This window comes from Zophobas morio, unplaced genomic scaffold (genome assembly GCF_036711695.1).
Source record: "Zophobas morio isolate AGI-343-1 ecotype UQ-CSIRO unplaced genomic scaffold, CSIRO_AGI_Zmor_V1 ptg000014l, whole genome shotgun sequence".
In the NCBI taxonomy this organism is placed as follows: domain Eukaryota; kingdom Metazoa; phylum Arthropoda; class Insecta; order Coleoptera; family Tenebrionidae; genus Zophobas; species Zophobas morio.
Genome location: NW_026972119.1, coordinates 19,976,102 through 19,989,548, shown reverse-complemented (window position 1 = coordinate 19,989,548; position 13,447 = coordinate 19,976,102). Strand labels below are relative to the sequence as shown.

The 13,447-nt window shown below is 29.7% G+C and overlaps 1 protein-coding gene across 1 annotated transcript; it reads left to right on the top strand.

Annotated features, from left to right (window-relative positions):
* The first annotated feature begins 4,387 nt into the window (after positions 1-4,387).
* LOC135128870 (odorant receptor 4-like) lies at positions 4,388-5,865 on the top strand. The gene is made up of 6 exons (XM_064055946.1): positions 4,388-4,949; positions 4,997-5,204; positions 5,255-5,354; positions 5,420-5,524; positions 5,584-5,739; positions 5,790-5,865. Exons 1-6 carry the CDS (start codon positions 4,388-4,390, stop codon positions 5,829-5,831), a joined length of 1,173 nt encoding a protein of 390 aa, XP_063912016.1. The 3' UTR covers positions 5,832-5,865.
* The last annotated feature ends 7,582 nt before the right edge of the window (positions 5,866-13,447 follow it).

The window sequence follows — 13,447 nt, the reverse complement described above, 5'->3', positions numbered from 1 at the left end:
AAACATATGCCACAATAATTTATGGAGACCAACATTTCAAATCAAAATGTACTACGTATTTGGCATAAATATAGAACTTGTGGCATCCCATGACCTTTTCTGATGCAGATTTCCACAACCACAAACATATAGCAAGAATCACAAAAAACCTTTTAGTCTCTGAAACACAATATTTTTATATTAATGTTGAAACTTTAGTTGGGCTTTTCATCGTTAAACCGACTTAGCTTACTGTCATACTACTCTGCAAAATTATTGAAAAATTCAACTCTCCTATACCAAGATGTATCGCGTATCTCCCTGCGTAATTATTAAACTGAGTTAAATGAATTTTTAATCAAAGAGCAGATCGACAGAGAACACGCAAATTAATTGTGGTGCATTTTAAAGGAATAATACTTGGATAATAATTATTGAGCGGCGCAATAAAGAGATTCGTCCCTATATTATACGCTAGTATAAAAGTTTTCAAAGAAATGTATCATATACATTCAAGTGCGCGGTTAAAGTAGAGAAAATTTAAAACGGCAGAGTTCGTATTTAAATGCGTAGACCAAATAAGTATTTAGAGCAATAAATGTGCGCTTTGAATTTCCGTCGCTCAAAAAATCTAAATTTTTATATATTTTTTGCTTTAATAATTTTTTTCAGAATAAAAACTACTAGTTACCTTTAATAATAATTTAATAGTACAGGATACATTTTTTCGACAAAATTCTCGAATAAATCGAGATATTTGTTTGAAATTTTTAAAAGGATGGAATGGAAGAGGTGGTCTCCGAAACTGACTAGCTGCCAGATCTCTCAATTGTGAAAAATCTAAAGTGTTTTTTTTTAATTGGAATAAAAAAAGGAAGTCCATATAATAACCATTTTATCAAGGTAATTCATCTAATTTATTAAAAAATAATCAACGAACAAATGTCTAGTGTTGTGTTAAATTTACTTTACGAATACCTGTGTAATTTAATAATTATCATGACCAAAACATCACATGATATATTATCTGTTTAACTATCAAAAATATTATTTCAACCTGAAAATAAGAAACAACACTCAAATATTTTTTTCACTTGCTTTAATTTTTTTATATCTTACAGAGTGAAACATATCAGGCACATTTACTATGAACAGTGCTGTATTAATCTACTTCAGCGAAATTAAGAAGAAGTAAGTTTTGCAGAATCTTCTGACTTTTCCAAAAGACAAATTTTATTTTAATTAATTTAAAGTCAGTGTTTTAAACATTTTTAAGTTTACAGGAAGAGCTCGCTGGGTAATTTTAAATTATAACAACAGGAAAAAACCGACGTAATCAATCTTGACACAAAATCTCGTCGAAAAGACAAAACCAGTTAGACTTTTTAAACCTGTTTAAACAGAAAATGTTTCGGTGCAAGAAAGCAGTTTTAATGGGTACTTACAGTCGAATTTTTTCTAACACCAGAACACTATGAGAGGTTTTTTATAACTGGGAACACTATAAAGAGTTGAACGAGTATATTTTCATTGGCAAGGTCAGTCACACGCAGTTCCGTCGGCAACCGAACTGGAAATATCCCCGACCAACCCCAACAGCGCAACTCGATAGCGTCTCGCCCTAATGTAACCAGCTATCAATTATTCGACCCTAACGAATATATCAGCAGAAAAACGGCGCGTTTTTTTTTTCTCTTTTAGAGCGATCAATCACAGCCACATTCTGAAGTCGTTGGAAATAAAGGATAAATTTAAATGTTAAAACAAAATAAAGGAAAAAACCACCACACAAATAATGTCAATAATTCGATGATGTCCACCAGAAATGAAAAAAAACTTAACTAACCCCCATTCCACCTTGCCTTGGCAGCGTATAAAACCCGTAAGTAATGCATTTTATATGGGAGAATTCGTGGCGGTGTTGTCAGTTATCAAAAACTTATCAATTTTTGAAGAAGTTGATAGAAAAATTTCGTATCACTGTGGATCCATTAGTCTTAAAATGTGGTTTTTATCTTATTTAATTTCGTTGTAAGTCGATTTTTTTCTCGAATTTTTATACTTTAATTTTTCTGATATTTATAGTCACGAAGCTCTTTCTAGTTTTGTTTTAGATTTTTAGCGGTAATAACAGTATTGATTCTAGCAATGTAACCAATTTTGAAACTGATCTGCGATAAAATAATAACTGAACAAACAAAAATGTTTTCTGAAACTCAGGTAACATTAATATTTATTAGTTGTTTCGCTATTACGCAGAAATTTAAGAACGACTTTAAACAATGTATTAATTTTCTGAGGAACACAACACCCAGTAGCATGTATTGTTCAAATTAGTAAATAATTTATTAAAGAAGAGTAGTAATTGTTCTGAGATGTATAAAATTGTGCCTCATCTTCTCATCCAAACACTCTTTATCTAAGTAGGTAGTATAGCTACGTACTCGTTTCCGTGCACCATTTTCAAAGTATGTTGAAATTATTTAGAGCTCTGTATACATACCTTCTCAGATTTTGAAAATTGTAGTATAGAGTTTTGTAAGCCTAAAACAGTGGTCAAAATCGCGTTCCAAAATTTCCATTAATAACTCTTAGTGATAAGTGATGTACAAATTTCAATAAATTAAAAAAGTGGTCGAAGATTATTTCGACAAAACTTCTCTCTAAAGTACCAAAAAAGAATTTTTTGGGAGAGGATAAACGAATACATTTTGATTAACTATTTACTATGGTTACGACAACTTTAAAACGTTTCAGGATATTCGGTTTTCATTTTCAAACTTAAATTGCAAAATGTTATACTATTTTGAATGTTTTTTCCAAAAATCTGAGTGCTAGAGAGAGAACTTGATACGGATTCATACACCTTATAAAATAAAAAAAAAATAAAATTGCAAATTTTGGAGATTACATCATCCCATTTACCTAGTTAGCTCAAAAACGAATGTTCGGATGAGAACACGAGACACAATTAAACAGGTCAAACAATTTTATGATGTTCGACCTTGATTGTGTTACTCCTTTCATCTGAATACTTGGTTCCCAACACACATAAACTTTCTAATATTTTTGGAAATTTACTTTAAATTTAATGATAGTTGACGGGTTGGGCATTATTTTGAGGTGACGTTATCAATTTTTTAGGGGGATGAGCAAATATATTTTGACCAAAAATTTTAGCATGCTGATGATAACTTTAGATCATCTCCACCATTTCAAAAGTTGTAGTTCCTGATTAAATCAATACAATAAATTCACGCATTCATTAATTTTCTTGAGTCACCCTGGATAAGAAATTCCAAAAAATGTGAATAGAATGATAAATCACAAATATAGACTTATCATATTTTGGACATTTTAGATAGGATTTATTCGGAAAATTTTTGAGCTGAGGTTATCAATTTTTTGGAGGGGATAAGCACTCTGTAACGTACTAAGTTAGGTGAAGAAAGAGTGCTTGGATGAGAAGACCAGCATAATTAATGTCGAAAGTCCTAAAATCGTTTGCCCTGTTTAACTATTAAAACATATCTTGTTCTTTCTGATGCACATAAAAAGTGTAGGTTTCATTTAAAAAAAAATTAAAAGCAATTTGCCATCAAGTTTAATTTTTACATATATTGAGGTTCAATCTCACAATATAAAATATTAGTATGTATCAACACATTGCACATAATAATTCAACCACAAAATAATGTAGATAATTGAAAAATCAATCGAAATTCTACATAGCAGATGCCTATATTGTACATTTTTTTTACTTTCAATTTTAGTAAATAACTTACTTCACAGAGAAAACTTATAGCACTTAAAGTGTGCGAAATTGTTGCACTGTTTTGTTACATATTAAAAAATTCTTTAAAAATGCACATCAAACAATAAACAACAGAAACTCATAAACACGTTCAGTAAACCAAAAAAATACAAAGTTTTATTATTAAATTACAGAAGCAAATACCTACTATGTAATTAATTATCTAACACAGATCTTTAGAAAAACTACTTCAACATACAACTATAAATATTTGGATAACAGTTTTTCAGACCTCCAAATCAATTGCTGAAGAAAGGTGGCAGTTTTTGTTCTGTAATTTAAAAAATCATTAAAAATTTGTGTAAAAAGCTTACGAATATTTCCTACAAAAATCTACTAGAATTTAATTCACTAACAAATTACTTAATTTGCTTTTAGTTCATATGCACTTCAAGCACACTTTGATGAAACTAGAAATGCTTCTTGGAAAGTTTTATGCTATCGGACTAATATACGAATCTCTTTGTTGAGCGGCTCATTAATTATTACCTAATATTCTTTAAAAGTGAACAAAATCAACTTTCGAGTTCTCGCCCGATTTTTCCTTTGATGAAAAATTTATTTCAATTAGATATAAACGCAAGTCCGAGCAATATGGTAGATATCCGATTACGATATTCTCCAGTGACGATGGAAAACCCAACTAAGCAAAGTTTTGCCATTATCATAAAAATATTGAAAATTGTTCGATGGTATCCTACTGAAAATAAATCCAAGTTGTATCTAGTGCAAGCTTATAGTTTATATTTTCTTATTCTCGTCGTTGGTAACGTATTGGTGGCGGTGCAAATGTTAGTAAAAAAAGGATACGACGATATTATGCAAATTATATACATAAGTGAAACCATGTGCTACAGTTTCAAAGTTCTGCCGTTTTTGGGCGGAAATGAGCGCATAAAAAAGTGCATTGGTTACTTTGATGGAGACGAATTTCAGCCACAAGACGAGACAGAAAAGAAAATTCTAGACAAAAGTGTATTCATTTGTCAAATGATGTCGAAATTTTATATTGTTGGTATTTCATGTTCGGAAGTATTCTATGCAATTCCTGCATTATTGTCAGATGGACCGGAATTACCTTTGCCAATTTGGCTGCCGTTTCCTCTCACCTCACGTTCAACGATCTACTACATCATATATTTTTATCTATACATTGGTAAGATTGAGCTACTGTCAAACAAAATCAAATCATAAAAATTTCAGGTGTGGTATATTCTAGTTTTGCTACTTGCTTACTGGATCCGTTAATCGGGGGACTCGTGTTTCAAGCTGTCACCCACTTAAGAATTTTAAAACATAGAATACAGAATCCGCGAAACTTAATAGAAGACAGGTCTGTCAAAACTTTGCTTCAAACTGATATTTATCAAAAAGTAGCCGCGTGTGTTGTGCGCCACAACGCAATACTCAAGTACGATTTTTCCTTAGTTCAATTTCACATAATTTTTTTTTAATTTTTAGATTTGTTAAGGAGTACGAGGAGTGTTTTTCCTGGACTATATTTAACCAATTTTTGGGAACGGCGACCGTGATATGCTTCCTATGCGTTGCGATTGTCACGGTAAGGATGTTAATTAAAGTTTAGCAACAATATTTGTTAATACAACGTATAACAAAAAATTTTAGGTGCCTCTTGCCAGTGTTGATTCGATTAAATACATTTGCTTCTTTTTTATGGTTAACTGGCAAATACTGTTTTATTGCTACTTTGGAAATGCGCTATATGAAGAGGTAAGTAAATAATTCATCCATTTTCTGAACTATTGCCACTAGTAATGTTTTATTTTTAGAGTGACACTCTTGTGACCGCTATTTATTTAAGTCAGTGGTATGAATATCCTGTTGAAGCGCAAAAACTCCTAGTTACTTTAATGGAACGGTCTCAACAGCCTATAATCCTTAGAGCCGAAAAACTATTAGATTTAACCCTAAATACTTTTACAGCAGTAAGAACGTAAATATACTTTTAAATTATCACTGCATTCAAGTTTTTTAGATGCTGAAAAAAAGCTACTCTTTTGTGGCTGTATTAAAATAGATGGGTAGAAAATTATGTCACGGTCAATACAAACACATATTATTTCAGCTTCTAGAAACACCCTCATGGTCTGTCAAAGAACTGACACTTTTAAGTGAAAGATATCGCAATAAAAAAATTTTAAATAAAATATATGAGTGTTTATTAACTTTCGTCATGGTATAGGTATTGGCCAAACATTTCAAATTTTAAGTAATAATTCCGGAATTATTATTTTATTATTTTCAACAGCGCAGCGGCGAGATTTTGACTGTTTTTCGAATTTTTCAATTTCAAGGTTTATACAGGTTCTTCAATTCCTTGTTTGAATTCTAAGATTCTGATTTCTGCTTCATTTAACTTTATTTTTTTCTTTCAGTTTTAGAATTATTGCTTAATTTTTTCCAAAAGTGGGATGATTTTGACCATTTTTTGAATTTTCCTAATTTCAACACAGAAATTTCGAAATTCGAACTTGAAAAGTGGGCAGATTTTAACAATTTCAAAATTTCTACAAATTCTTCAAAATTCTTCACTTGATTTCTAAGATTCACATTTCTTTTTATTTAACTTCTAAGTAATTGAATTAAAAAAAACGAAACATTTTCAAAATAATTTTTTAAATTAAAAATTCAAGTTCTTCAAAATTCCTTGCTTGAACTACAAGATTATGATTTATGTTTCATTTAACTTCTTAGTTGAATTAAAAAACGTCAAACATTTCTAAGGTAAATTTTTTATGTGAAACTTTGTTGCAAATCCCTGGCTTGAATTGCAAGATTCTGATTTCTATTTAGTTAAAAGAGGTCAAAAATATCGAACGTAATTTTTTTTTATATAATCCAAGAATTATTAATTTTAAATTCAAGATTTCTGAAAATTGTTCAAAATTCATCATTTGAATTCTGGATGCTGATTTCTGTTCTAATTTACTTCTAAATAATTGAATTTAAAGAAGCCAACAATTTTCAACATGATTAATTTAATTCTTGCAACTTTTTAAAATTCCTCGCTTGAATTCCAAGATTCTGATTTCTGCTTCATTTACCTTCTAATATATTGTATTAAAACAGGCAAACATTTCTAATGTTACTTCTTTATGTAATAATCCAAGAACTACCTAATATTTAATTATTTCAATAGTGGATCGATTTTTGCCCTTCCTTCAATTTTCCAAATTTCAAGATTCCCACAAGTTCTTCAAAATTCCTCCATTGAATTATAAGGTCCTAATTTCTATTTCATTTAATTTCTAATTAATTCAATTAAAAGACGCGAAACATTTTTAAAATTACTTTTCAAATTCAAGATTTTTACAACTTCTTCAAAATTCCTTCTTGAATTACAAGATTCTGATTTTTGTTTCATTTAACTTCAAAATTCCTGGCTTGAATTCCAAGATTCTAATTTCGATTTAGTTAAAAGAGGTCGAAAACATCGAATGTAATTTTTTTGTTATAATTCAAGAATTATTATTTTTAAATTCAAAATTTCTGCAAGTTCGTCAAACTTACTCATTCAATTTTAAGATTCTAAGTTCTAATTCATTTAACTTCTAATCAGTTTCATTAAAAAAGGCTGAAAACAGTGATTTTTTGAAGTTCTTATATTTCCAGAATTATTATGTTGTTGTCCCCAAAAGGGGGTAGTTTTTAACGGTTTTTGAACTTTCCAAGTTTCAAGATTTCTGCAAATACTTCAAAATTCCTCATTAGAATTTTAGATGCTGATTTCTGTTGTAATTTACTGCTAAATAATTGAATTAAAAAAAGCCAACAATTTTCAACATGATTATTTTAAATTCAAGATCCTTGCAAGTTCTTGAAATTCCTGGCTTTAATTCCAAAATTCTGATTTCTGTTTCATTTATCTTCTAATTAATTGAATTGAAAAAGGTAAAAATTTCTAATGTTACTTCTTTATGTTATATAATTCAGGAACTATTATTTAATTATTTCAATAGTGGATCGATTTTACCCTTCCTTCAGTTTTCCAAATTTGAAGATTCCTACAAGTTCTTCAAAATTCCTCCCTTGAGTTATAAAGTCCTAATTTCTGTTTCATTTAATTTCTAATTAATTCAGTTCAAAAAGGCCAAACGTTTCAAGTTATAATTCTATAATTATTATGTTATTTTACCCAAAAATAAGGAGATTTTTACCGTTTTTTGAATTTTCCAAATTTCAAGATTTCTGCATGTTCTTCAAAATTCCTCCCTTGAATTATAAGGTGCTAATTTCTATTTCATTTAATTTCTAATTAATTCAATTAAAAGACGCGAAACATTTTTAAAATTACTTTTCAAATTCAAGATTTTTACAACTTCTTCAAAATTCCTTCTTGAATTACAAGATTCTGATTTTTGTTTCATTTAACTTCAAAATTCCTGGCTTGAATTCCAAGATTCTAATTTCGATTTAGTTAATAGAGGTCGAAAACATCGAATGTAATTTTTTTGTTATAATTCAAGAATTATTATTTTTAAATTCAAGATTTCTGCAAGTTCTTCAAACTTACTCATTCAATTATAAGATTATAAGTTCTAATTAATTTAACTTCTAATCAGTTGAATTAAAAAAGGCTAAAAATAGTGATTTTTTGAAGTTCTTATATTTCCAGAATTAGTATGTTGTTGTCCCCAAAAGGGGGTAGTTTTTAAGGGTTTTTGAACTTTCCAAGTTTCAAGATTTCTGCAAATACTTCAAAATTCCTCATTAGAATTTTAGATGCTGATTTCTGTTGTAATTTACTGCTAAATAATTGAATTAAAAAAAGCCAACAATTTTCAACATGATTATTTTAAATTCAAGATCCTTGCAAGTTCTCGAAATTCCTAGCTTTAATTCCAAGATTCTGATTTCTGTTTTATTTATCTTCTAATTAATTGAATTGAAAAAGGCAAAAATTTCTAATGTTACTTCTTTATTATGTTATAATTCAGGAACTATTATTTAATTATTTCAGTAGTGGATCGATTTTTACCCTTCCTTCAGTTTTCCAAATTTGAAGATTCCTACAAGTTCTTCAAAATTCCTCCCTTGAATTATAAAGTCCTAATTTCTGTTTCATTTAATTTCTAATTAATTCAGTTAAAAAAGGCCAAACGTTTCAAGTTATAATTCTAGAATTATTATGTTATCTTGCCCAAAAGTAAGGAGATTTTTACCTTCATTTGAATTTTCCAAATTTGCATCAAATGCAAGTTTTTCAGACTTACTTTTTGAATTTTAAGGTTTCAACTTCTAATTCATTTAACTTCTAATTAATTTAATTAAAAAATACTAAAAATCGTAATTTTTTCAAGTTCTTATATTTCCAGTAGTTATTAATATGTTATTGTCCCCAAAAGTGGGGAAAACGTTTTTTGTAGTTTCCAAATTTCAGAATTTCCGCAAATTTATCAAAATTCCTCATTTGAATTCTAGATACTGATTTCTGTTCTAATTTACTTCTAAATAATTGAATTTAAAAAGGCAACAATTTTTAACACGATTATTTATTTTTAAATTCAAGATTCTTGTAAGTTCTTGAAACTCATCGCTTGAATTCCAAGATTCTGATTTCTGTTTTATTTATCTTGTAATTAATTGAATTAAAAAAGGCAAAAGGTCAAATATTATTCAGCTTCTGGAAAATTTGTACAAAATAGTTATAAAATTTAGATTTTCTATCCAAAAATGTAGCCACTTATGGTAAAAAATAATGGCGGATTCATACTGGGGTTGATCAGACAAATTTTGAACCGCTTTTAATATCCACACGGTGTTCCTAAAATACATAAAAAAATTCAATCAATTTCAAACAATCCCTCCAATAGTTAAAAATTATCTCTCCAGTAAAATCACGGACTTTCAGCCTCATTTCTTCGAAAATTCGTACCATTGAACATTTACTTTCAAACAGTATTTGTCAAGTCAGTACGTCAAGATCTACAGGCACATTTTTTCCACCATAATGAGTCGTATCGATCATTTTTAAAATTGGCAAAATATTTGATCTAAAGTAAGTACGAGTAAATTTCTTGATTTTTCAAAAAATTGTAAAATGTAACATTAATTTTTTTAAGTTGTCACAACAAATAATAAATGTATTCTACAGATGAAAGTGTGTTATTTTCCATTTCTTACCGTCTAATTAATTCCATCAGTAGGAACAATTTTTACAACTACGAAACAATTTTACAATAACGGCTGTGTAAAAAAGATATATCAGACTCTATCAACAATTTTAAGCAACAAATATTAATAAAAAAAAATTATTAAACGTGTTGTATTTCCGGAAGCGGCCACTGACCCTTTTGGGTATCTCTACCTGTTATTGTAAATAGCTCTGTAATTTTAGTACTTCTGTAACTGCCCATTCACAATGGACATAAGGCATAACAAGTACATAAAGCTTACATAAATACGTAAAGTTGAAACGATGGAAAACGTGTACCCCTGTTCACAGTGGACGAACGTAATTCTTATGCTTATGAACGTTTTATGTAATCCTTGTGTGCGTACACAAAGTTGAAATAAGTTCAACTTTGTGCACGAATTATGTCAATATTATGTTAAAATCTAGGGACTTTTGAATGCTGCTATTGAATTCCCTTTGACAGTTGGCACTTGGCACTTCACACATTTGATTATATTATATAAATTATAATCAAAGCTTCACACTGCGAGTCTGTTCTGTACTGCGAGTTGTCAAGTTCGAATATCGTATGAAATTGTAGGTTAGATATTTTGATTGACTCAGTTTGAGGTTAGTCGTTTCTATGTTTAGCCGGGAGTTATTCCGTTCTGCGTTTGCGCAGTTTAACAATTCTTACAGAGTTCACTCTGTCCACTGTGAACGTAGATAAGCATAAGCCAGACACAAACCAAAAACGTAAATTATGTTATGCGCTCGTTCTTATGTCTTATGTCCATTGTGAATGGGCAGTAACCGTCCTACATTAAACATCAAAACCGAACGCTGTCCATTATTTCAATTATAGCAAACAAAGGTCCTTCGAGCAATATCAAGGTACAATTCGGAAGACCATACATGGTCGTATCAACAATTACAAAAAACGTTGGTACTAAGATTCGGATTGTACGAAACATTGGCATTCAAGCCGAAACATTGGTCTTCGAGCCGAAACATTGGTCTTCGAGCCGGAACAAAACGTGTAAGAAAATAATAATTCCTCCCGTTTCTCGAGTCCACGAGAACATAAATTTAACCTCAAATTTTCAAGGTCTGTTCTCAAATTAGCAATCTCCAACGGGAAATTAAGAAGTGTGCTATCACGTAGTACTTAAGTAAAAACATCCATAAACTCCGTTTATAACTTGATAAACAAAAGAATGAATCCTGAATACGTGAATTTCCTAACACATGGTTTAAATGAACAATTTCATGATTGTTAAATTGCATTGGAAACAGAAGGACTCTTTCATCGTATTACCAACCCTCCCTAGCCAACTTAACGATACAGATTCAATAATTCCCTAAACGCAAACCAAGTTGCACATGATTGTCTATGTTTCCTAATCACGAAATTTTAATTCAAACTGGGACACCACAGTAACAACATTATAAAATCCGCTATGTTGCTGTCTTATTGTACATAAATAAGTAAATATAACCTAGTTTATTATTTAAACAGATTACCGTGAACAAATTGCTAATTAGTAACAAGATAAAAATGCATTTCAGAACCGCTACCACGAAAGAATTGTTTTACTTTGCTCAGAAAATTCTAGTAAAAAAAAATATTTTATATATACTTTCTTATCTTATTCAGGTTTGCATTTAACAGTGCATTTACAAATAAAGATATCGGATAGTTACAATTCTACCAAAGTTGACAAAAGTATGAAAATAAAATTATTAAATAAAAAGTATTAACTACTCACCCCTTCAAAATAACGGTGTTTCAACATCATAGTGAAATAGTACTTGGCAGTAAATAATATAGAAGAAAATGGTCTGACTGCATCCATGTTAACAGTAGGTACCTAAAATTTTGTTTTTTATTTTTTTCATTTTAAAACACTTATTCTTGTATCATATCAAAAAATCGTATATGTTGTTTCCATAAAGTGACTAAAAAATGTACAGCAAATAAAATATTGATCGTATTCGGTGACAAAACCTAAAATGAAATAAAATTAACAAAATTAACGTAAATTAGAAGAGAAAATCTTACTTTAGTATTACAGCGATGCTTTATATCTCTGACAATCTTTTGGTGAACAGTTGAAGCGAATCTTTTTTTGTCGTTTTGGTGACTCTGTACTCTATGCATTATTTTTTTTAACTGACTCACAGGTTCTAATATAAATGGGTCAAATAAAGGCGTAGCTTAGCAGCAGCAACAACATCTACATCGTTAAAGTGCATTGTTTTATCCAGACATTTTTTCTAAATGAAGGCAAACACTTCAAAGTAAAGTATACCATTTCCCACAAACATAGAACTTGTGTCATTTTGTAGCCTCTTCGAGAGCATATTTCTAGAACCACCAGCAAAATAGCAACAATTAGCAAAATACATACAAAATGTAACTTTCAAGTCGATGAAACATAAACTGATTTGGAGGACTTCATCGAATAATCTCAATTTTTATATTAATGATTAAACTTTGCTCAGTTGGGTTTTCCATCGTTGCACCGAGGTAACTACCGCACTGCTTTGAGGAAGTATTGAAAAATTCACCGTCCTTATATCATTGTATTGAATATCTCCATGGAGGTTCGTTTCTGTATAATTAAAATGAATTGAATGAATTTTTAATCAAAGAGAACATATACCTACAGAGAACACGCAAATTAATTGTGATCAATTTTAAAATAATAGTGGTTAGATAATTATTGAGCGGTGCAATAAAGGGATGCGCGTCTATATTATTTGCTTGAATAAAAGTTTTCAAAGTAATGTATTTAGAGTCATCGGGGTGTGCGGTTGAGATACAAAAAATTGAAAACGGTAAATCAATTGTGTTTGTCGTTATTTTGTATACAGCAGCATGCATTTTGAAGAAATTACGTTAATCCCATTTATGTTTTCAAAAATTAATCACATTCTGCTCCAAAACATACAATTTCTAAACTATTGGTTTAAGTTTAATTTTCTTTTAGAGTGACACCCTTGTGACCACTATTTACTTAAGTCAGTGGTACGAATACCCTATTGAAACGCAAAAACTCCTACTTACTTTAATGGAACGATCTAAACAACCCCTGATCCTTTCAGCTGAAAAATTATTAGATTTAACCCTAGACACTTTTACAGAGGTAAGAGCCTAAATATAAAATACTTTTTATAAATTATTTTTTTATAGATACTGAAAAGAAGCTATTGTTTAGTGACAATATTAAAATAAATGTGTGTTTGTTATAAAGGAATAAATATACCTAAGCAAATATTTTTACCTCAGCTTCTGGAAATAAACCCCATGACGCAACACAGACCTGAAACATGTATGAATAAAATTGTATAAGTGCTTTGTAAATCTTTATTATAAAATATAAAATAAATGCTGTTACATCATTAACTACAATCTCTAAAGAAAAGTTGAAAAGAAAAAGCAATGACCTAAAGAGACTGTTGTACAATTTGCGAAGAATGTATTCGTTATACTACTAACCTAACAGTTGCACTTA

Bases quoted from the DNA above. Each gene is read 5' to 3' on its own strand.
- LOC135128870 (XM_064055946.1), top strand. From the start codon at position 4,388: ATGGTAGATATCCGATTACGATATTCTCCAGTGACGATGGAAAACCCA. The intron at 4,950-4,996 runs GTAAGATTGAGC...TAAAAATTTCAG, and splicing joins ATATTTTTATCTATACATTG to GTGTGGTATATTCTAGTTTT. The intron at 5,205-5,254 runs GTACGATTTTTC...TTTAATTTTTAG, and splicing joins CGCCACAACGCAATACTCAA to ATTTGTTAAGGAGTACGAGG.